The sequence below is a fragment of the Hyla sarda genome, chromosome 5 (genome assembly GCF_029499605.1).
Source record: "Hyla sarda isolate aHylSar1 chromosome 5, aHylSar1.hap1, whole genome shotgun sequence".
NCBI lineage: Eukaryota > Metazoa > Chordata > Amphibia > Anura > Hylidae > Hyla > Hyla sarda.
In genome coordinates, this window is record NC_079193.1 from 366461497 (window position 1) to 366486916 (window position 25420).

Here is a 25420-nt window from a genome sequence, read left to right on the forward strand (position 1 = left end):
TATTGTCTCCAGATGAATCAGTAGCAGACACATGGGGCATCTTACATTTCACCAAGTCTCTGTGGTTTCGCAGCAATGACTTTTCCCTATTCCTTTAAGAGATGGCAGGAGGTGGGGAGGAGAGAATGGGAGGCAGGCGAAGTGTCTCAAAAGGGGATCTGCAGGGCTTGTCTTAAATCTGACGTCAGACCTGTCTCTTTAAAAAAAAAGAGTGAGACAAAAGGACATAACTAGCTTTCTGCATGTGTGAACTGGGACTGCATGTGTGAACTGGGACTGCATGCGTGAACTGGGACTGCCTGGTATACCAAGTCACTAGATATTCTGTATCCAGGAGAATTCCTTCTGCCTCCGATCAATGTATTTAACACTGGTTCCTAGTGATGAGGTGGCTCTTATATTGGATTCTAGCAGCAAGCAGCATTGGTCAGGTGAGTCCCACATCAGATGTAGCAGTGTTGCATTGGTTTGCATTACTCTATGGAAAGGTTTTCCAACCAGGGTGCCTCCAGCTGTTGCAAAACTACAACTCCCAGCATGCCGGGACAGCCTTCGGCTGTCCGGGCATGCTGGGAGTTGTAGTTTTGCAACAGCCGGAATCGCACTTCTTTGGAAACAACTGCACCAACTCTGCTGCATCAGAATCAGTTGCAACATTGTAGAAATGTAGCATTACTTATTATTTGTATTTTAGTTTTAAGTCCTGGCATAATGGGAATTGTAGTTTTGCAACAGCTGGAGGCACACTGGTTGGGAAACACTGCTCAATGATGCGAGCCAAATAACTGCACTAGCTCTGCTACATCAGAATTAGTTGCAATAATGTATCAATGTAGCATACTTGTTATTTGTGTTTTAGTTTTATGTCCTGGCAATGTTGGGAATTGTAGTTTTGCAACAGCTGGAGGCACACTGGTTGGGAAACACTGCTCAGTGATGTTAGCCAAATAACTGCACTAACTCTGCTGCATCAGAATAAGTTGCAACATTGTAGCATACTTATTATTTGTATTTTAGTTTTATGTCCTGGCAATGTTGGGAATTGTAGTTTTGCAACAGCTGGAGGCACACTGGTTGGGAAACACTGCTCAATGATGTGAGCCAAATAACTGCACTAGCTCTGCTACATCAGAATTAGTTGCAATAATGTATCAATGTAGCATACTTATTATTCGTATTTTAGTTTTATGTCCTGGCAATGTTGGGAATTGTAGTTTTGCAACAGCTGGAGGCACACTGGTTGGGAAACACTGCTCAGTGATGTGAGCCAAATAACTGCACTAGCTCTGCTACATCAGAATTAGTTGCAATAATGTATCAATGTAGCATACTTATTATTTGTATTTTAGTTTTATGTCCTGGCAATGTTGGGAATTGTAGTTTTGCAACAGCTGGAGGCACACTGGTTGGGAAACACTGCTCAGTGATGTGAGACAAATAACTGCACTAGCTCTGCTACATCAGAATTAGTTGCAATAATGTATCAATGTAGCATACTTGTTATTTGTGTTTTAGTTTTATGTCCTGGCAATGTTGGGAATTGTAGTTTTGCAACAGCTGGAGGCACACTGGTTGGGAAACACTGCTCAGTGATGTTAGCCAAATAACTGCACTAACTCTGCTGCATCATAATCAGTTGCAACATTGTAGCATACTTATTATTTGTATTTTAGTTTTATGTCCTGGCAATGTTGGGAATTGTAGTTTTGCAACAGCTGGAGGCACACTGGTTGGGAAACACTGCTCAGTGATGTTAGCCAAATAACTGCACTAACTCTGCTGCATCAGAATCATTTGCAACATTGTAGCATACTTATTATTTGTATTTTAGTTTTATGTCCTGGCAATGTTGGGAATTGCAGTTTTGCAACAGCTGGAGGCACACTGGTTGGGAAACACTGCTCAATGATGTGAGCCAAATAACTGCACTAGCTCTGCTACATCAGAATTAGTTGCAATAATGTATCAATGTAGCATACTTATTATTCTTATTTTAGTTTTATGTCCTGGCAATGTTGGGAATTGTAGTTTTGCAACAGCTGGAGGCACACTGGTTGGGAAACACTGCTCAGTGATGTGAGCCAAATAACTGTACCAACACTGCTACATCAGAATTAGTTGAGATAATGCATTAAATGTAGCATACTTATTATTTGTATTTTAGTTTTATGTCCTGGCAATGTTGGGAATTGTAGTTTTGCAACAGCTGGAGGCACACTGGTTGGGAAACACTGCTCAGTGATGTGAGCCAAATAACTGCACTAGCTCTGCTACATCAGAATTAGTTGCAATAATGTATCAATGTAGCATACTTATTATTTGTATTTTAGTTTTATGTCCTGGCAATGTTGGGAATTGTAGTTTTGCAACAGCTGGAGGCACACTGGTTGGGAAACACTGCTCAGTGATGTTAGCCAAATAACTGCACTAACTCTGCTGCATCAGAATCATTTGCAACATTGTAGCATACTTATTATTTGTATTTTAGTTTTATGTCCTGGCAATGTTGGGAATTGCAGTTTTGCAACAGCTGGAGGCACACTGGTTGGGAAACACTGCTCAATGATGTGAGCCAAATAACTGCACTAGCTCTGCTACATCAGAATTAGTTGCAATAATGTATCAATGTAGCATACTTATTATTCTTATTTTAGTTTTATGTCCTGGCAATGTTGGGAATTGTAGTTTTGCAACAGCTGGAGGCACACTGGTTGGGAAACACTGCTCAGTGATGTGAGCCAAATAACTGTACCAACACTGCTACATCAGAATTAGTTGAGATAATGCATTAAATGTAGCATACTTATTATTTGTATTTTAGTTTTATGTCCTGGCAATGTTGGGAATTGTAGTTTTGCAACAGCTGGAGGCACACTGGTTGGGAAACACTGCTCAGTGATGTGAGCCAAATAACTGCACTAGCTCTGCTACATCAGAATTAGTTGCAATAATGTATCAATGTAGCATACTTATTATTTGTATTTTAGTTTTATGTCCTGGCAATGTTGGGAATTGTAGTTTTGCAACAGCTGGAGGCACACTGGTTGGGAAACACTGCTCAGTGATGTTAGCCAAATAACTGCACTAACTCTGCTGCATCAGAATCATTTGCAACATTGTAGCATACTTATTATTTGTATTTTAGTTTTATGTCCTGGCAATGTTGGGAATTGCAGTTTTGCAACAGCTGGAGGCACACTGGTTGGGAAACACTGCTCAATGATGTGAGCCAAATAACTGCACTAGCTCTGGTACATCAGAATTAGTTGCAATAATGTATCAATGTAGCATACTTATTATTCTTATTTTAGTTTTATGTCCTGGCAATGTTGGGAATTGTAGTTTTGCAACAGCTGGAGGCACACTGGTTGGGAAACACTGCTCAGTGATGTTAGCCAAATAACTGCACTAACTCTGCTGCATCAGAATCATTTGCAACATTGTAGCATACTTATTATTTGTATTTTAGTTTTATGTCCTGGCAATGTTGGGAATTGTAGTTTTGCAACAGTTGGAGGCACACTGGTTGGGAAACACTGCTCAGTGATGTGAGCCAAATAACTGCACTGACTCTGCTGCATCAGAATAAGTTGCAACATTGTAGCATACTTATTATTCTTATTTTAGTTTTATGTCCTGGCAATGTTGGGAATTGTAGTTTTGCAACAGCTGGAGGCACACTGGTTGGGAAACACTGCTCAGTGATGTTAGCCAAATAACTGCACTAACTCTGCTGCATCAGAATCATTTGCAACATTGTAGCATACTTATTATTTGTATTTTAGTTTTATGTCCTGGCAATGTTGGGAATTGTAGTTTTGCAACAGCTGGAGGCACACTGGTTGGGAAACACTGCTCAGTGATGTGAGCCAAATAACTGTACCAACACTGCTACATCAGAATTAGTTGAGATAATGCATTAAATGTAGCATACTTATTATTTGTATTTTATTGTAATGTCTGGGCATGCTGGGAGTTGTAGTTGTTTAGAAACACTGCACAATGACCTGAGCCAAATAACTGGCTACATCAGAATCAGTTGCAACATTGTATCAATGTAGCATACTTATTATTCGTATTTTAGTTTAATGTCTTGGCATGTTGGGAATTGTAGTTTTGCAACAGCTGGAGGCACACTGGTTGGGAAACACTGCTCAATGATGTGAGCCAAATAACTGCACCAACTCTGCTACATCAGAATTAGTTGAGATAATGTATCAAATGTAGCATACTTATTATTTGTATTATATTGTATGGTCCAGGCATGCTGGGAGTTGTAGTTATGCAACAGTTAAAGACACACTATATTGGAAACACTTCTCAATAATGTAAGCCAAATAACTGCACCAACTCTGCTGCATTAGAATCAGCTGCAACAATATATCAATGTTGCATACATATTTGTATTTTAGTGTAATGTCCTGTTGGGAGTTGTAGTTTTGTAACAATTAAAGGCATACTTGTTTGGAAACAATGCAAATGATATGAACCAAGTAACTGTCTCGACTCTGCTGCATCAGAATCAGCTGCAACAGTTGTCAATGCAGCATACTTATTAATTGTGTTATATTGTTCTGTCCGGGCATGCTGGGAGTTGTATTTTTGCAACAGCTGGAGGCATGCTGGTTTGGGAACACTGCTCAATGACGCGAGCCAAATAACTGCCTCAACTCTGCCGCATCGGAATCAGTTGCAACAAATGTATCAATGCAGAATACTCATTAATTGTATTATAATTTTGGTTCTGTTATCGTTGTGCCATGTAAAGCGTTAGTGTGCCATCAGTACTGGGCACATTGGCTTCCCACTGTTGCAGAACTACAACTCCCAGCATGCTTTTTTTTTTCTTTTTTCTGGGAGTTGTAGTTTTGCAACAGCTGGAGGCACCCTGGTTGGGGAAACGCTGCTCAAGGACATAGGATCCGAATCTACAGATCTTGATGTGACCCAAATCACTGCCTCAACTCTGCAGCATCAAAATCAGTTGCAACATTGTGACCACGTTACCATTGCTTCCTGTGAAGTGTCAGTGAACCATCAGTCCTGGGCACATTGGATCATCTAAATCAGTGATTACTCAACTTTGGGTGCTTCTGCTGTTGCAAAACTACAACTCCCAGCATGCCTTTTTTTTTTGCTGGGAGTTGTAGTTGTTCAACTATAAAAGCACAGGTTGCGAAGACATAAGATATGAGAGCTGCATTACTATTATAATTTGATACCTTACCTCAGTGTTTCCCAAGCAGGGTGCCTCCAGCTGTTGCAAAACCACAACTCCCAGGATGTATGGACAGCCTCAGGCATGCTGGGAGTTTTAGTTTTGCAACAGCTGTAGCTACTCTGACTGGGAAACACTACCTTACCTATAGGACTGCAGGTAAACTTACTGCACAAAGAGTTAACAACAAAGTCAGCTCTGCTGCATATATACTTGTACACAGGAGGATGTGCTTGAAAGCCCACCCTATAAAGACAATGACAGTTCTACAGATGATACTATTACTTTCATAATACGATACTTAATCAGTGTTTCCCAAGCAGGGTGCCTCCAGCTGTTGCAAAACTACAACTTCCAGCATGTCCGGACAGCCTGGCATGTTGGAAATTGTAGTTTTGCAACAGCTGGAGGCACCCTGATTTGGAAAAAACGGCAGGTAAACCTTACTGCTCAAATATACTGCATTTACTGTATACTTGTACATACTATTACTTTCATAATATGATACTTAATCTGTTTCCCAACCAAAGTGCCTCCAGCTGTTGCAACAGCTGGAGGCACTCTGGTTTAGAAAAAATTGCCGGGCAATTTACTGTTCAAAGAATTAACAACACGATTACTTTCATAATACGATATTTAATCGGTGTTTCCCAACCAGGGTGCCTCCAGCTGTTGCAAAACTACAACTCCCAGCATGCCCGGGCAGCCTTTTGCAACAGCTGGAGGCACCCTGGTTTGGAAAAATGGCAGGTAAACTTACTGCTCAAATATACTGCATATACTGTACACTTGTACATACTATTACTTTCATAATATGATACTTAATCGGTGTTTCCCAACTAAAGTGCCTCCAGCTGTTGCAAAACTACAACTCCCAGCATGCTGGAAGTTGTAGTTTTGCAACAGCTGGAGGCACCCTGGTTTGGAAAAATGGCAGGTAAACTTACTGCTCAAAGAATTAACGATACTATTTATTTCATAATACAATACCTAATCGGTGTTTCCCAACCAGGGTGCCTCCAGCTGTTGCAAAACTACAACTCCAAGCATGCCCGTGCAGCCTTTTGCAACAGCTTGAGACACCCTGGTTTGGAAAAATGGCAGGTAAACCTTACTGCTCAAATATACTGCATATACTGTATACTTGTACATACTATTACTTTCATAATATGATACTTAATCGGTGTTTCCCAACCAAAGTGCCTCCAGCTGTTACAAAACTACATCTCCCAGCATGCTGGAAGTTGCAGTTTTGCAACAGCTGGAGGCACCCTGATTTGGAAAAATGGTAGGTAAACTTGCTGCTCAAAGAATTAACGACACAATTACTTTCATAATACAATACCAAATCGGTGTTTCCCAACCAGGGTGCCTCCAGCTGTTGCATAACTACAACTCCCAGCATGCCCGGGTAGCCTTTTGCAACAGCTGGAGACACCCTGGTTTGGAAAAACGGCAGGTAAACCTTAGTGCTCAAATATACTGCATATACTGTATACTTGTACATACTATTACTTTCATAATATGATACTTAATCAGTGTTTCCCAACCAAACTGCTTCCAGCTGTTGCAAAACTACAACTCCCAGCATGCCTGAACAGCCTTTTGCAACAGCTGGAGACACCCTGGTTTGGAAAAACGGCAGGTAAACTTACTGCTCAAAGAATTAAAGGGGTATTCCAGGAAAAAAACGTATTTTTTATAGATCAACTGGCTCCAGAAAGTTAAACAGATTTGTAAATTACTTCTATTAAAAAATCTTAATCCTTTCAGTATTTATGAGCTTCTGAAGTTAAGGTTGTTCTTTTCTGATGCTCTCTGATGACACGTGTCTCGGGAAACGCCCAGTTTAGAAGAGGTTTGCTATGGGGATTTGCTTCTAAACTGGGCGGTTCCCGAGACAGGTGTCATCAGACAGGAATTAGACAGAAAAGAACAACCTTAACTTCAGAAGCTCACAAGTACTGAAAGGATTAAGATTTTTTAATAGAAGTAATTTACAAATCTGTTTAACTTTCTGGAGCCAGTGGAGATATATATATATATATATATATATATATATATATATATATAAAAAGTTTTTTTCCTGGATAACCCCTTTAATGACAAACTCAGCTCTGTTGCGTATACTGTTATACTTGTACATAGGAGGATGCATATAAAAGCCCATCCTATAAAAGTTGCAACAATTACATTTCTTCCTATGCAAAGTGCTACAGATGTGCAGGGTTCTCTCATTTTGTAAAAAAAAAAAAGAAAAAAGAAAATTTGGGATATTTTGGGTCAGGCTCAACACACGTGGCAGAAACTTCAAGCTGGAAAAGGAGGTGGGGGGGGGGGGGGGGAGAGAAAACAACTTTAGGAAACAAGTTATGTGTCTGGAAGGAGAACACTCATTTATTGTACAGTCCCAGCGCACCAGGAGATTCGGGTTCCTCTTATCAGGATGAATTCAGTCCCCACATTGCCCTGTATTTTTGGCTGCAGAGTTTTCTGGGGCTTTGTGTTCTTGGCCCTGGACCCCCCTTCCCTTCCTCCATCAGGGCAGGTATAGGAGATGGAGCTGCACATACTTCAGTGATGGCTGAGGATGACTCTCCCTGAGGGGATGACATATATACCGTATACTAGTGTCATTCTGCTGCTGTCATCTCATCCCGGGGGAGGCGGGGATCCCGGCAGGCGGGGGTTTCTTGGGAGGGTGCACTATACAAGAATGTGCTACTATATTTTGTGTATAAATATTCAGGGTTGATGTTATGGGGTTGGCAACAAATTACTCGAAATGTTACGTAGGGTTCTTTTATGCTTCCTACATACCATCCTCATATCCCGTTCTCATATCCCGACCTCATATCCCGACCTCATATCCCGACCTCATATCCCGTCCTCATATCCGTCCTCATATCCCGTCCTCATATCCCGCCCTCATATTCCGCCCTCATATCCCGCCCTCATATCCCGCCCTCATATCCCGACCTCATATCCCGACCTCATATCCCGACCTCATATCCCGACCTCATATCCCGTCCTCATATCCCGACCTCATATCCCGACCTCATATCCCGACCTCATATCCCGACCTCACATCCCGACCTCATATCCCGTCCTCATATCCCGACCTCATATCCCGACCTCATATCCCGACCTCATATCCCGTCCAATACCTGACCTCATATCCCGACCTCATATCCCGACCTCATGTCCCGACCTCATATCCCGACCTCATATCCCGACCTCATATCCCGTCCAATATCTGACCTCATATCCCGACCTCATATCCCGACCTCATATCCCGTCCTCATATCCCGACCTCATATCCCGACCTCATATCCCGTCCAATATCTGACCTCATATCCCATCCAATATCTGACCTCATATCCCGTCCTCATATCCCGACCTCATATCCCGTCCTCATATCCCGCCCTCATATTCCGCCCTCATATCCCGCCCTCATATCCCGCCCTCATATCCCGACCTCATATCCCGACCTCATATCCCGACCTCATATCCCGACCTCATATCCCGTCCTCATATCCCGACCTCATATCCCGACCTCATATCCCGACCTCATATCCCGACCTCACATCCCGACCTCATATCCCGTCCTCATATCCCGACCTCATATCCCGACCTCATATCCCGACCTCATATCCCGTCCAATACCTGACCTCATATCCCGACCTCATATCCCGACCTCATGTCCCGACCTCATATCCCGACCTCATATCCCGACCTCATATCCCGTCCAATATCTGACCTCATATCCCGACCTCATATCCCGACCTCATATCCCGTCCTCATATCCCGACCTCATATCCCGACCTCATATCCCGTCCAATATCTGACCTCATATCCCATCCAATATCTGACCTCATATCCCGTCCTCATATCCTGACCTCATATCCCGACCTCATATCCCTTTCTCCATATCCCGACCTCATATCCCTTTCTCCATATCCCGACCTCATATCCCGACCTCATATCCCTTTCTCCATATCCCGACCTCATATCCCTTTCTCCATATCCCGACCTCATATGCCATCCTCATAATCTGTCCCCCACACTTACTATTCTCTGCCCCTACCAGACAGTGGGAAGGTTGTTTAAAAGTCCCAGACAATCTCTGCAGCCCCAGAGTATCACGATCAGTAGATGTACAGGAAGTCACATAGACATATGTGGGTGGGATAGGGTTAGTTTAACTCTACTATGTTTTTAGTTTACATATAAGTGACTATTGACCAAGTTTCATCGCAATATCTCCAACCATTTGTAAGTTATGCTGGAGCATATACACATATACACGTACACATAAACACACATACATACGTACCATATACACATATATACATACACATAAACACACATACATACACATACATACATACATACACATACATACATACATACACACATACATACACACACATACATACACACATACATACATACATACACACACATATACATAAACATAAACACACATACATACATACATACACATACATATACATACATACACATACATACACATATACATACACATACATACATACACATACATACATACATACACATATACATACATACACATACATACATACACACATACATACATACACATACATACACACATACATACATACACATATACATACACATACATACACACATACATACACACATACACATATACATACACATACATACATACACATACATACACACATACATACACATATACACATATATACGCACACATACACACACATACATACACATACACATATACATACGTACACATATACATGTACACATACATACACACAAAGGCTACTGCTGCCGAAACGTTGCACTTTATTTGGGAATAAAAACTTCCAGCTTTCTTCATGATTCAAGACCTGATTGGTGCAGTGATTTCTGGAGTTGGTGCATACATACATACACATACATATACACACACGTACACATATACACACACACACACACACACGTACACATACAGTCATGGCCATAAATGTTGGCACCCCTGACATTTTTCTAGAAAATGAAGTATTTCTCACAGGAAAGGATTGCAGTAACACATGTTTTGCTATACACATGTTTATCCCCTTTGTGTGTATTGGAACTAAACCAAAAAAGGGAGGAAAAAAAGCAAATTGGACAAACTAATAAAAGGGATGAGGCGCTCTAGTTCCTTCATTCAACTCATGTGGACCCTCACGGATCTGATACTGAAACCTCACTGCCAGAAGATTGTCACGGCCAGGGGTATAGCTATAGAGGCAGCAGTCGCATCGGGGTCCTGGTGCCTAAGGGGTCCCCAATGCACATTTGCCCCATAAGAGACCAGTATTATAATTTGCATATGGCACCCTGTTGCAGATTTTGCATCGGGGCCCAAAAGCTACACCTCTGCTCGCGGCCTACCCCTCCCCACTCCATAGAGAACAAATGAACATCGAGATAGAATTTAGGTGGAAGGCATTGTAGTAGTAGGAGGGGAGATGGAGACAATAGGCAGGTAGGGGCTTTGTGCATGGGCTAATCTATCCTGTCATTTTTGTGGCCCTCAGCCGTTTTGGTGGCCGCCCTCACAGCTCCTTATTGTGCAGGTGAATGTCCAATCCCCCCCCCCCCCCCCCCCCCCCAGTATGGAGCCCATGACTTTACATCTGGATGCCGAGAAGTCGCGGCGGGCATCACCTGGTCCAGATGGCAGCGAATTTCAGAAACAAAGTGTTCTGGATGCGTCGCCTCACAGGACGCGCCGATCACAGGTGCCCATTAATTTCCTGCCGGATTTACGGCATCGGAGCGCGCCAGATGTCGGGGAGGACGGAGGAGCCATATGGGTTTTTGAAAGGTAAACAAGACTGAGCGGTGGATGTGCCAGTGTACCATCTGCAGACCCCATCAGCAGCTCCTGTGTCCCGAAAACTGTCCTGAATGGCTCAATCCTGGTAAAGAGCTCCAAATCCCCTGCTCAGATGCCAGGATGCTTTTATATGCCATGCAACACTTTACCCACACTACCCATGCATCGTCTGTTAAATGGGCACTATCATTAAAACTAATGTTTGCTATTGCACTCCTTATGGTAAATAAGAAATCTTTCTAATGTACTTTGTTTAAAAAAAATGAAGTTTTGTATGTTTTATTTGGGTTTAAAAAAGCTGCCACTAGGTGTCTCCCCACTTGTCCAGAGCACATTTCCCCCCATCTCCTGCACAGACTTTGGACTCCTGGCGGCCTAGTCCAAAATCAAAGGAAATGAAAGGAAATGTAGTGTGGAGTGCTAAGGGGATGTGTGTGCAGCCTTAGCCAATCATAGCTCATCTCACACTGAACTGCTCTGGGCTGTGTGTAGCAAAGTGAGGGAGAAAGTTCTCCCCTGTATGGCTTCAGATGATGTCACGCCTGCTGGGGAACGCCCCTTCCCAGTCTGTGACTCTGACTGAGACTGAGCAGAAAATACAGAGCAATATCAAGGTAGAAAACTAAAAAATAATAAAAATAAAGGCAGGGGGAGGTTTATCATGATGGGGGCAGTGAACTGGGAGGATTATAAAATTATAACAAGATCATGACAGGTATTCTTTTAGTTAGACCATGCTTCATGCCAGTCTAGACCACTCTTTCCCAACCGGTGTGCCTCCAGCTGTTGCAAAACTACAACCCACAGCATGCCCGGACAGCCAAAGGCTGTCCGGGCATGCTGGGGGTTGTAGTTTTGCAACAGCTGGAGGCACACTAGTTAGAAAACACTGCTTTAGGACAATCTAATCTCCTAATCACTGCGATCAGTGCAGGAGGGACCTGCTGCAACTGAATTGTTCTAATGCAGCGGCCACTACTGGTAAATTGTGGTATTACACAATGCCCATTAAAATGCATAGTCATTCAGGTATACATGGTAGAAATGAGTCCTCCAGAGTAGGAGCTGACCTTTTGGCCCATCATTGTGATGGTGACGGATAGCAAACGGTAGTGGCATGCAGCAGGTTTTGTCTGGGTCCCTGACAGCAGTACCGGCCATACTGCTTGGGCCTGAATCCTTTTTTTTCTTCTATTTAAAAATCTTCATCCTTCCAGTACTTATCAGCTGCTATATGCTCCACAGGAAGTTGTGTAGTTCTTTCCAGTCTGACCATAGTGCTCTCTGCTGACACCTCTGTCCATGTCAGGAACTGTCCAGAGTAGGAGCAAATCCCCCATAGCAAACCTCTCCTGCTCTAGACATTCCCTGACACAAACATGGGTGTCAACAGAGAGCACTGTGGTCTGACCGGAAAGAACTACACAACTTCCTCTGGAGCTTACAGCAGCTGATAAGTACTGGAAGGATGAAGATTTCTATATAGAAGTAATTTACAAATCTGTATAACTTTCTGGCACCAATTGGTTGGAATTTTTTATTTCCTCTGGAATACCCCTCTAAGTTTTTATTTTTTTATTATTTTTTATTTATAACTCATTAATACTCTCAGTAAGTAACTTCTTACTTCTTAAATAGAATTCACATTATTCTTTAATTTGCTTTTTTATGAATAGTTTTTATGGCGTTAAACAGGCACCAACCAGCACATCTACCCCAACCACACCTAGAAATAAGCAACAAAACAAGTCGCTTCCAGGTTGAGACTTTTGTGGAGCATCCGGCTTATATAGGAAGGCAGTGATCTCTGACCTGTGGCTTTAAAGCTGCTGCAAAATTCAACTCTTGGCACGTCAGGACAACTTGTGGCTGTCATGGCATGATGGGAGGTTAAGGGCTCGTTCACACTGCGGACATTCCACTAGCGCTGCGGAATTCCACTTGCAGCACAGTCCCATTGTTTTCAGTGGGGTATTGCTGCTCTGTGCACAATGTGGAATCTCATCAGGCGAATGCCGCGGGAGGATTGGACGTCCGCCATGAGAGTAAAAATGTTTATACTTTGGGTAGGATTCCGCTGGACTGCAGTGCCGTCTATGAGAGTGCCGGTAGAATGTCTGCAGTGTATTAGTCGTATTGCTGGCATAAAGCCTTAAAGGGGTACTCCAGTGGTGAAAAACTTATCCCCTATCCTAAGGATAGGGGATAAGTTTGAGATCGCGGGGGTCCGACCGCTGGGGCCCCCTGCGATCTCTCTGTACAGGGCCCCGGCTCTCCGGCCAGATAGCGGGTGTCGACCCCCGCACAAAGCGGCGCCCGACACGCCCCCTCAATACATCTCAATGGCAGAGCCGGAGATTGCCGAAGGCAGCGCTTCGGCTCTGCTATGGAGTTGTATTGAGGGGGCGTGTCGGCCGCCGCTTCATGCGGAGGTCGACGCGCCCCCTTCCCGCGGGCTGTCGGGGCTCCGTACAGGAGATCGCAGGGGGCCCCAGCGGTCGGACCCCCCGCGATCTGCAACTTATCCCCTATCCTTAGGATAGGGGATAAGTTGTTCACCACTGAGTCACCACTGGACTTCTCCTTTAAAGGGATACTCTGCTACCCAGCCTTCGGAACATTGAGTTCCGAAAGCTGTGTGCGGGCTTCTGTGTTCACGCCCGCCCCCTCGTGACGTCACACCCCGTCATGTGACGTCACGGCCCGCCACCTCAATGCAAGTGTATGGGAGGGGGAGCGTGATGGCCGTCACGCCCCCTTCCCATAGACTTTCATGGAGGGGTCAGGCCGTGATGTCCCGAGGGGGCGGGCGTGAACACGGAAGGCTGCACACAGCGTTCGGAACTCAACTCAATGTTCAACTCAATGGAGCGGAGTAACCCTTTAAAGGGGTACTCCAGTGGAAAACTATTTTTTTTAAATCAACTGGCACCAGAAAGTTAAACAGATTTGTAAATTACTTCTATTTAAAAATCATAACCTTTCCAGTACTTATCAGCTGCTGTATAATACAGAGAAAGTGTGGTCAGACAGAAAAGAAAAAAAAAAAAAAAAAAGAACTTCCTCTGGAGCATACAGCAGCTGATAAGTACTGGAAGGGTTACGATTTTTAAATAGAAGTAATTTACAAATCTGTTTAACTTTCTGTCACCAGTTGATTAGAAAAAAAAAAAATTTCCACCGGAGTACCCCTTTAAATGTCCAGTCTAGTTAAAGGGAATTTATCAGCTCTCTATCATGCTCAGAGCTAAAGTGTCAAGGAGGCATCTCCCCCACCCTTCTATACCTTTACTGATTAATGTATGGAGGGGTAGGGGAGAGAGGAGGCATGGTGGGGTGGTGGAGAGAGGAGTCATGGAGGGGTGGTGGAGAGAGGAGGCATGCATGCTGCAGCCCAGCACCGCTTCTATGACACTTGAGCTTCATAGTTCAACACAATCAGCTAGCTGGACATGTCTGCATGCAGCTCTGAGCATAATAAAGAACTGACAGATTCCCTTGATGTGATAAAATTCTTGTTGCCTGTAGCCAACTCTAGGAGGAGATTATGGAATACTGTTTATACCAGTGTTTACCTACCAGGGTACCCCCAGCTGTTGCAAAACTACAACTCCCAGCATGCCCGGACAGCCTTTGGCTGTCCGGGCATGCTGGGAGTTGTAGTTTTGCAACAGCTGGAGGCACCCTGGTTGGGAAACACAGATTTGTAAATGGCTTCTATTTAAAAATCTTAACCCTTCCAGTGCTGTATGCTCAAGAGGAAGTTGTGTAGTTCTTTCCAGTCTGACCACAGTGCTCTCTGCTGACACCTCTGTCCGTGTCAGGAACTGTCCAGAGGAGGAGAGGTTTGCTAATGGGATTTGCTCCTGCTCTGGACAGTTCCTGACATGGACAGAGGTGTCAGCAGAGAGCACTGTGGTCAGACTGGAAAGAACTACACAACTTCCTGTGGAGCATACAGCAGCTGATAAGTACTGGAAGGATTGCGATTTTTTCAAATAGAAGGAATTTACAAATCAGTTTAACTTGCTGGCACCAGTTGATTTGAAAACATTTATTTTCCCTTGGAGTAACCCTTTAATGGTGCACTCTAGGAGACAGCTACTACATAGAAAATGTTTCCATGCATATCTGGAAATTATTTTTACATCTTAGTCCAGTGTTTCCCAACCAGTGTGCCTCCAGCTGTTGCAAAACTACAACTCCCAGCATGCCCAGACAGCCTTCGGCTGTCCGGGCATGCTGGGAGTTGTAGTTTTGCAACAGCTGGAGGCACACTGGTTGGGAAAGATTGTCTTAAAGGGGTACTCCCGTGGAAATCTTTTTTTTATTTTATTTTTTTTTAGATCAACTTGTGCCAGAAAGTTAAACAGATTTGTAAATCACTTCTATTAAAAAATCTTAATCCTTCCAGAACTTTTTACGGGCTGTATACTAAAGAGAAATCCAAAAAAGAAATGCATTTCCTCTGATGTCACGACCACAGTGCTCTCTGCTGACCTCTGCTGTCCATTTTAGGAACTGTCCAGAGCAGGAGAAAATCCCCATAGCAAACATATGCTGCTCGGGACAGTTCCTAAAAATGGACAGCAGAGGTCAGCAGAGAGCACTGTGGCCGTGACATCAGAGGAAATGCATTTCTTTTTTGGATTTCTCTGTAGTATACAGCCCCTAAAAAGTAGTGGAAGGATTAAGATTTTTTAATAGAAGTGATTTACAAATCTGTTCAACTTTCTGGCACCAGTTGATTTAAAAAAAGAAAAAGAAAAAAAAAAGTTTTCCACGGGAGTACCCCTTTAATCTTTGCATTTGCTCACTCTTTGCAGCTACATGTATATAGGTGCACATGCATTAAAACCGACGCGTCTCCTCAGTGATGAAGTCATGGTGCCCGGGGGGCTGCAGATGCCACAATGGGTCACTGCAAAATTTAACTTCACCTCCAGACACAATAAAACCTAAAAACTTGTTTGTCGCGCCTCATGCTGGTAACACTTCCCAAAGGTTACGGTTTAGTGAGAAAAAAGCGAATTGGTTAGAGCGTGAAAAGACGCGCGGCGGAGGAGGAATGTGTGGCCCAAGGCGAGTGATGTTATCTGCCACCACAGGTATAGGAAGAATTCAGCAGCCACTTCTGCAGCTTTAAGGATCTGTTTGGTGTTATGTAAATAAGCATCATCGCTGTATAATGAGGAGTCCGCAACGTTCTAGCTGCGATAAGATCTCTGCTCGAAACTGCTCTAACATCTATATGTCGGCCATTCACGTAAGGCTATGTTCACGCGGCGGAATTTCTTCGATTTCGCTCGTATTCCATACTACAAAGCCGGCTGTGAATTTATTTTTACTGATAATGTGCAAAAATGTTGTGAAATTTCTGCAGAATTTCTGCGCGCTCAACACACAGATTCTAGCTGGAGTTCAGAGTCCCATTGACTTAAATGACGTTAAAGGGGTACTCCCCTAGAAAACATATTTTTTTTTTAAATCAACTGGTGCCAGAAAGTTAAACAGATTTGTAAATGACTACTATTTAAAAATCTTAATCCTTCCAGTACTTATCAGCTGCTGTATGCTCCACAGGAAGTTCTTTTCTTTTTGAATTTCCTTTCCAGTCTGATCACAGTGCTCTCTGCTGACACCGCTGTCCATGTCAGGAACTGCCTAGAGTAGGAAAAATTCCCCATGGGAAACCTAGCTTGCTCTGGACAGTTCCTGATCTGGGCAGAGGTGTCAGCAGAGAGCACTGTGGTCAGACAGAAAAGAAATTCAAAAATAAAAGAATTACGATTTTTAAATAGAAGTAATTTACAAATCTGTTTAACTTTCTGGAACCAGTTGATAAAAAAAAAAAATGTTTTTCAGCGGAGTACCCCTTTAAGACAGGTACAATGTGTTTTGCAGGATCCGGAATGCAGAGTATCAATGCAATGTGCAGTACATTTTTGGGGGAATTTTGGATTTTTTTCTGGCAGCATTCCATTCAGAAATTCCGCAGTGTGAACATAGCCTAAGACAGCTGCTCACTGCTATCTCTGCCGATTGTCCCATACACCTGTATGATCAGCTGAAGTGTTAAAGGGGTATTCTAGGATTTTTTATTTTATTTGACTATGCTACAGGGGGTGTAAAATTAGTACAGTTCATAATATAGTGTCTGTACCTATGTTTCATGGTGGTCTCACAATTCTTATGTGATTTTTGCCCCTCACTTTATTTTTTTCAGCATACAAAATGAGTGTTGTCTCAGGGTTTCCTAGGTTGCAGAGAGGCCCGAGACATTACATCACTAGTCAGGTGCTCAGAGGGAGCCTGTCCTGCTTCAATGGGTGGAGCCACTGCTGGGTGGGAGGGAGATCATTCTGCAACTAATTGTATTTTTCCCTGGAGGCACCCTGGTTAGAAAACAATGGTCTGTTGCATGGAATGCAGCTCATTTGTGTTTTAATGGGTGGGGTGGCTGATGTGTGCGAGGGAGGAAAGTGACCTCATACTTAAAAACAAGGATCTATGGCACTTGTAGTTAAAGGGGTACTCCGGTGGAAAACTTTTGTTTTTTATTTAACTCAACTGGTGGCAGAAAGTTAAACAGATTTGTAAATTACTTCTATTAAAAAAATCTTAATCATTCCAGTACTTATTAGCTGCTGAATACTACAGAGGAAATTCTGTTTTCTTTTTTGGAACACAGAGCTCTCTGCTGACATCACGAGCATAGTGCTCTCTGCTGACATATCTGTCCATTTTAAGAACTGTCCAGAGTAGGAGAAAATCCCCATAGAAAACATATGCTGCTCTGGACAGTTCCTTAAATAGACAGAGATGTCAGCAGAGAGCACTGTGGTCATGATGTCAGCAGAGAGCTCTGTGTTCCAAAAAGAATATAATTTCCTCTGTAGTATTCAGCAGCTAATAAGTACTGGAAGGATTAAGATTTTACTGGAGTACCCCTTTAAAAACTGCATTTCTATTAACTGCATACTGCATTTCTATTAATTTTAATGTACAAACAGTATACAGTCTGCTCCCCTGCTCCCTCTAGTGGTGGCAGCAGGAAGACAGAATTTTACCATTCATCGCTAATGTTCTGCAGCAAATTTGGCATTTTGCGTCTGTAAAATAACAAAGCCCTGATCCTCATTGGGAGTAGAAATTGTATTTAAAAAAAATCATCTGAAAAAGATTCGAAAATGTTTAGAAAATATATAAAAATGTATATGAAAATGGATAAAATAATTTCTTAAATGTACCTAGAATTTGTCCAAAAGTGTGTGTGTGTGTGTGTGTGTATATATATATATATATATATATATATATATATATATATATATATGTATTTTAGCAAATAGAGAACTTCAGCCCAAAACGCGTTATTATAACAAACCAGACGTCTGCAGAACTTTTGTTTTTTAAGAACCTTTTTGAAGTATTCCCCCTCTTTGTAGAATTCCTTATTCTTGTGATAAATATAGGTGGGGGAGGGGGGGGTGGGGTGGGGTGGGGTGGGCAAAGGTGTAACAAAATATATCATACGAGCTCTAAACACAAAAGGTGAAGGGGATTGTTGTACAGACCAGGTGAATGTGGAAAAACAGGAAATGATCCTATTGTGAATGCAGCTCTATGGTGGGAACACATAACACTAGGTATCTACTGATGGGAAATGGGTTGTGCCGAAATCTGGAAACAAAAAGTGCCCGAAAAGTGGGAGTGGCCTTTTTGATAAAGAAACAGTGGATGAGAATCCAGATATCTTGAATATTAGCAATAAAAGTTGGTGGCGTCCTGGTTAGGAAACATTGCTCTAATGGATCGGACAGTGACTTACAGGTCTTCGCCTGTAGGTGGCGATGTAGTGTGAGAGCTATATTGCAACATTCTATGACCTTTGACCTATTGAAATGGTCCATCATCATCATCACCAATTAATTCAGCATTGTGAAACTACAACTCCTATCATGCCCTGATAGCCGAAGGAATCTGAGAATGATGCAAAATAGCTATTTCACTGTCTCAATACCGCCACCTATAGGTGACGCCCTGTAAGTCACTGTCCGATCCGTTAAAGTAGTGTATTGCAACCAGAGTGCTGCCTCCAGCACTTAAAGTGACCTTAAAATACTGTACCATAGTGCTATTAAAGGGGTACTCTTTAAATCAACTGGTGCCAGAAAGTTGAACAGATTTGTTAATTACTTCTATTAAAAAATCTTAATCCTTCCAGTACTTATTAGCTGCTGAATACTATAGAGGAAATAATTTTCTTTTAGGAACACAGAGCTCTCTGCTGACATCACGAGCACAGTGCTCTCTGCTGACATCTCTGTCCATTTTAGGAACTGTCCAGAGCAGCATATGTTTGCTATGGGGATTTTCTCCTACTCTAGACAGTTCTTAAAATGGACAGAGATGTCAGCAGAGAGCACTGTGGTCATGATGTCAGCAGAGAGCTCTGTGTTCCAAAAAGAACATAATTTCCTCTGTAGTATTCAGCAGCTAATAAGTACTGGAAGGATTGAGATTTTTTTATTTTTTTCATAGAAGTAATTTACAAATCTGTTTAACTTTCTGGCACCAGTTGATTTAAAAAAATAAATAAATAAAAAAAAATAAGTTTTCCACCGGAGTACCCCTTTAAATAAGACTGCCCCTTTAAATTACTTTATAGAAACTCAAGTTATCTGACCGTTCGTGGGAAATTTGGGTATGATGGGAGTTGTAGTCCTACCACAGCCGGGGAGCCACATTAGTTTGCATCATGGGGTTATAAAAAAATAAATAAATAGATAAAAAGGGATGGATTTGACGGTATGGAGGCAATTCTTCAGAAACCATCAAACAAGGAGTATTCCAGGAATTTTTTTATTTTTTTTATTTATATCAACTGGCTCCAGAAAGTTAAACAAATTTGTAAATTACTTCTATAAAAAAATCTTAATCCTTCCAATAATTATCAGCTGCTGAAGCTGAGTTGTTCTTTTCTGTCTGACAACAGTGCTCTCTGCTGACATCTCTGTCTGTCTCGGGAACTGCACAGAGTAGAAGAGGTTTGCTATGGGGATTTACTTCTACTCTGGACAGTTCCCGAGACAGGTTTCATTAGAGAGCACTTAGACAGAAAAGAACAACTCAACTTCAGCGGCTCATAATTACTGAAAGGATTAAGATTTTTTAATAGAAGTAATTTACAAATCTGTTTAACTTTCTGGAGCCAGTTGATATATAAAAAAAAGAGTTTTTTCCTGGATAACCCCTTTAATGCAAAGAAGTTTTTTGAGGGTGCAGTTGGGCTTAAAACTGGCGCAGTGCTTTTTGGTAATGGTGCAAGAAGTAGCATAGAGGTATATCAGCCTTCCCCGACCTGTGAGTTTCTAGCTGTTGCATAACAACTCCCATCATGCCCTGCCATTAACAGGCTGTCAGTGCATGCTGGGAGTTGTAGTTCTGTAAGATCTAGGAAAAAATAGGCTCAAATAATTAGGATATTAAATTAGACTTTTGATTAATTCAATGGGTGTGGCAGTTTTTATAAAGTCTTCTGAGGGAGTAGTCTTCTTTAACCCCTTAAGGACCAAGCATTTTTCTTTTTTTTGCACTTTCGTTTTTTCCTCCTTACCTTTTAAAAATCCTAACCCTTTCAATTTTGCACCTAAAAATCCATACGATGGCTTATTTTTTTGCGCCACCAATTCTACTTTGTAACAAAATTAGTAATTTTACCCAAAAATCTCATTGTCTGAGCAGCAGCAGGACAAGAGGTAAGCCTTCCGGCTACCTCAGCAGTTGATCGACCCCCTGCTATTGCACTGTGGGGGGGGGGGGGTGTTCCACCCCACTGGACCACCAGGGACGGGAAAAAGACACCTTAAGACACCACTGTCAGCTTTGACAGCGGCCATCTAAAGGGTTAAAAGCCGGCTGCGGCAATTGCCGCATGCCGGCTTTTAATGCCGACCCCAAGCTACAAGAATCATCTGGGGGCCGGTCGGTATGACACGGGCTCTAATCGGGAGCCCACGCCATGCCCTGTTAATGGTACATAGACCTAGTATACACATCCACGGTCGTTAAAGGGGTACTCCGGTGGAAAACTTTTTTTTTTTTTTTTTTTTATCAACTGGTGCCAGAAAATTATACAGATTTGTAAATGACTTCTATTTAAAAATCTTAATCCTTCCAATACTTATCAGCTGCCGTATGCTCCACAGGAAGTTGTGTAGTTCTTTCTAGTCTGACCACAGTGCTCTGTCCGTATCAGGAACTGTACAGAGTAGGAAAGGTTTGCTATGGACAGTTTGCTCTGGACAGTTCCTGACATGGACAGAGGTGTCAGCAGAGAGGACTATGGTCAGACAGAAAGGAAATTCAAAAAGGAAAGAACTTCCTGTGGATCATAACAGCAGCTAATAAGTGCTGGAAGGATTAAGATTTTTTAAATAAGAGTAATTTACAAATCTGTTTAACTTTCTGGCACCAGTTGATTTAAATAGTTTTTTTCCCACCAGAGTACCCCTTTAATACGGTGCGGTTACTGTATTTTAGGGTCACAGCTGTGTTACACTTGCAACAGCTTAACAGAGATACATGAATGTGCGGTTTGGCCTCCGTCACTGGTAAAGCTGGAGAAATACTTTGTAGCGAAGTGAGATTTGTATCTAGGAAATGAATTATACGATTCGCTTACAAGACGGTCATCCAAGGACTGAAGTAGATCTTAAGATTAGGAAATGATCTGAAATACAGAGGACCCAACAATTCTCGGGATACATCAAGCTGAAAGTGAGCTGCACTGACTCCCCCTCACCAGCAGGTGTCTCTGTTGTGCACCGCAAACCAAGAGTTATTAATTGCTCATTTGCAATTTGTTATTTATTTTTGATGATTTATATGATGATGAAATAATGTGGTCATATTTGTGTGGTGAGGTTATGGTTGGCCTGTAGTGTCGACTTGTGGCTGATGTGACTACACTGAATGTTCGTGACGCCAGAAGTGTTAACCCACCACACTCCAAAATAAAGCCTCAAATACCAGCTTGTAGGTAACCATTTGTAACTTTACCGGGAACAATTGCAAGATAGTAATTTAGGCGGTACAGTCTTACTTTTTAGCGGTGGATGAGACAAGAAACCTTAGTTGCGTTTAAGGGCTTGCTGAGACTTGTAGTCTTGACCGACTCTGACTTGACTTTATGGGAGCTGATCAACACTGACTTGAGTTGCTATGCAACAGGATTTCCAATTTCGGTGCTTACCGCCGGGGTGGACTATTATGGACAAATGTGGCCTGAGGATCTTCACATCTTTATCCTTAGGGGCTATGGGGCCCGTCAGATGCTTCAATTGTCCCTAAAGCTTGACTTAGACTGGACTGACGATCTGGTCAACTGGATCCATGTATATATATTATATTTATTTGATATATATATATATATATATATATATATATATATATATTATTTTTTTTTTATTATTATTATTTTTTTACATATGTGTATATATATATATATATATATATATATATACACATATATATATATATATATATATATATATATATATATATATATATATATTAATAGTCAGGCAAGTGCAGCCCATATGAATTTTTTTAATGTAATATCCCAGCTATTAAAGCACTGTTTTCCATCCAGGGTGCCTCCAGCTGTTGCAAAACTACAACTCCCAGCATGCCCAGACAGCCTTTGGCTGTCTGGGCATGCTGGGAGTTGTAGTTTTGCAACAGCTGGTGGCAACTTGGTTGGGAAACACTGTACCAAAGTATGAAATTGTCATGTGGCCTGGGAATCCCTAACTAAATGTCCAAAGAGAAATACAAACCAAACTATTATAACAAGCCAATCAGAGCTTGGGAATCAGGAGATCCCTGTACACTGATTGGCTGAGAATGCTGATTCTCATGTGTTTACTACATTGTGAGAATGTCCTGGGTTCACCTCCCATGTATTCTAGTTGTATTACTATCATTTATTTATTTATTTATTTAATAAATCACATTGTAACCAAATGTAACAAGAAACACAGAACAAGTTACATATGGTTCCATTTACTAGAGCAAATATAAAGGAAGTAAGAGGCCAGTGTGCAAGAAGAATAGAAATCCCCATCCTGAGTGTATGCCTAAAATACTGAGGGGAGAATGGATGGAGGAAGGGGGTACAGAATAGAGGTGAGAAGGGGGGGGGGCAGAGCACTGTCAGGGTGAAGTAGAAAGAAACCATAGAGCCCCATAGCAAAACTCATAATGGAGCCAGTCTACATTAAAGGGGTTATCCAGGAAAAAACTTTTTTTTATATATCAACTGGCTCCAGAAAGTTAAACAGATTTGTAAATGACTTCTATTAAAAAATCTTAATCCTTTCAGTACTTATGAGCTTCTGAAGTTAAGGTTGTTCTTTTTTGTCTAAATCCTCTCCGATGACACCTGTCTCGGGAAACGCCCAGTTTAGAAGCAAATCCCCATAGCAAACCTCTTCTAAACTGGGCGATTCCCAAGACAGGTGTCATCAGAGAGCACTTAGACAGAAAAGAACAACCTTAACTTCAGAAGCTCAGAAGTACTGAAAGGATTAAGATTTTTTTTAATAGAAGTCATTTACAAATCTGTTTAACTTTCTGGAGCCAGTTGATCTATATCAAAAAGTTTTTTCCTGGATAACCCCTTTAAGACATCCAGCAATAAATGATTGCATTTCATTACTGCAACTGGGTCATGTGATCATCAGGTCTGACCCCACAGAAAATCACAAAGCTCAATGTGTCAGAGGAAATGGTCAATCCTGGATCAGGTGACTTCCTGTGAACTACAGGATGACATCATCACCTGTGTTTGAGTAAGAAAACACTCAAAAAACTGCAAACAATGTGAACTGGTTTACTATTGTAAACCCGACATGTTTTGTTGCCTTGTGCGCCAGATTCTGGCACATTGCGCCAGAAATTGTGTCTGCGACAGCATTTGCGCCAGAATTGAAAAAAAAAAAAAAAAAAAAAAAAACCTGGCCAACTCCTCATTTTACTAAGAAAACCCCCCGGAAAAAGTGGGGAAGGGGCGTGTCCACCAAAAAGGGGGCGTGCCCCGACATTTTCACAAAAAGTAAACATATTTACTAAGGTTTTCACAGAAAATGTGGTGGATTTGAGCTGAGGAAACCCCGAAAGATCAGAACGTGTAAAAAAAATTAAATAAATAAATAAAAAATAAAAATAAATAAAAAAAAGGCAAAATGTAGGGAAACCTTAGTAAATACTGTGGAAAAATAAATTGTAGAGAATTAAAACCCACAAAGAAACCTACACAACACTCTTAGTAAATCAGGGCCAATGTGAACTGACCTTGTCTTCAGCACCAGCAGCTTAGTTAGTGCCCAGCTGCAAATGATCATACACCACACCCTCAGCCAAAGGAATCTATTGGAAATGTAGGCAGCATTGTGAAATAATTTCAGTGATGGATGACTTAAAGGGGTACTCTGGTGGAAAAACGTTATCATCTGCTGTATGCTCCAGAGGAAGTTGTGTGGTTCTCTCCAGTCTGGCCACATTGCTCTCTGCTGACACCTCTGTCCATGTCAGGAACTATACAGAGCAGGAGAGGTTTTCTATGGGGATTTGCTCTTACTCTGGACAGTTCCTGACATGGACAGAGGTGTCGGCAGAGAGCACTATGGTCAGACTGGAAAGAACTACACAACTTCCTCTGGAGCATACAGCAGCTAAGTACTGGAAGGATTAAGTTTTTTTTATATAGAAGAAAAATGTTTCCTCTTCGTTTTAAAGGGGTACTCCGGTAGAAAACTTTTTTTTTAAATCAACTGGTGCCAGAAAATTAAACAGATTTGTAAATTACTTACTTATTAGCGGCGTACACTACAGAGGAAATTCTTTTCTTTTTGGATTTCTTTTCTGTCTTGTCCACAGTGCTCTCTGCTGACACCTCTGTCCATGTAAGGAACTGTTCAGAGCAGGAGAAAAATCTCCATAGCAAACCTATGCTACTCTGGACAGTTCCTAAAATGGACACAGGTGTCAGCAGAGAGCACTGTGGACAGACAGAAAAGAAATCCAAAAAGAAAATAACTTCCTCTGTAGTATACAGCAGCTGATAAGTACTGGAAGGATTAAGCTTTTTTAACTTTTTGGCACCAGTTGTTTTAATAAAAATAAATGTTTTCCACCGGAGTACCCCTTTAAAGCCTTCTGTTCCAGAGTAGCGTTTTCTAAAATTTTGGTGGATTTGCTATCGTAAATCTTGGCCAATAGGGTGGCTTCGTATAGTTATGAATTCATCATTAAAGGGG

General features: G+C 41.9%; 1 protein-coding gene across 1 annotated transcript in view; it reads left to right on the forward strand.

Moving 5' to 3' along the window:
- The first annotated feature begins 230 nt into the window (after nt 1–230).
- CCN4 (cellular communication network factor 4) overlaps nt 231–25420 on the forward strand; it is a 77303-nt gene continuing 52113 nt past the window's right edge. Inside the window, exon 1 of the mRNA XM_056522797.1 lies at nt 231–431. Coding sequence (XP_056378772.1) covers nt 384–431 — 48 coding nt within the window. The 5' untranslated portion in view covers nt 231–383. The remainder of the gene's footprint in view (nt 432–25420) is intronic.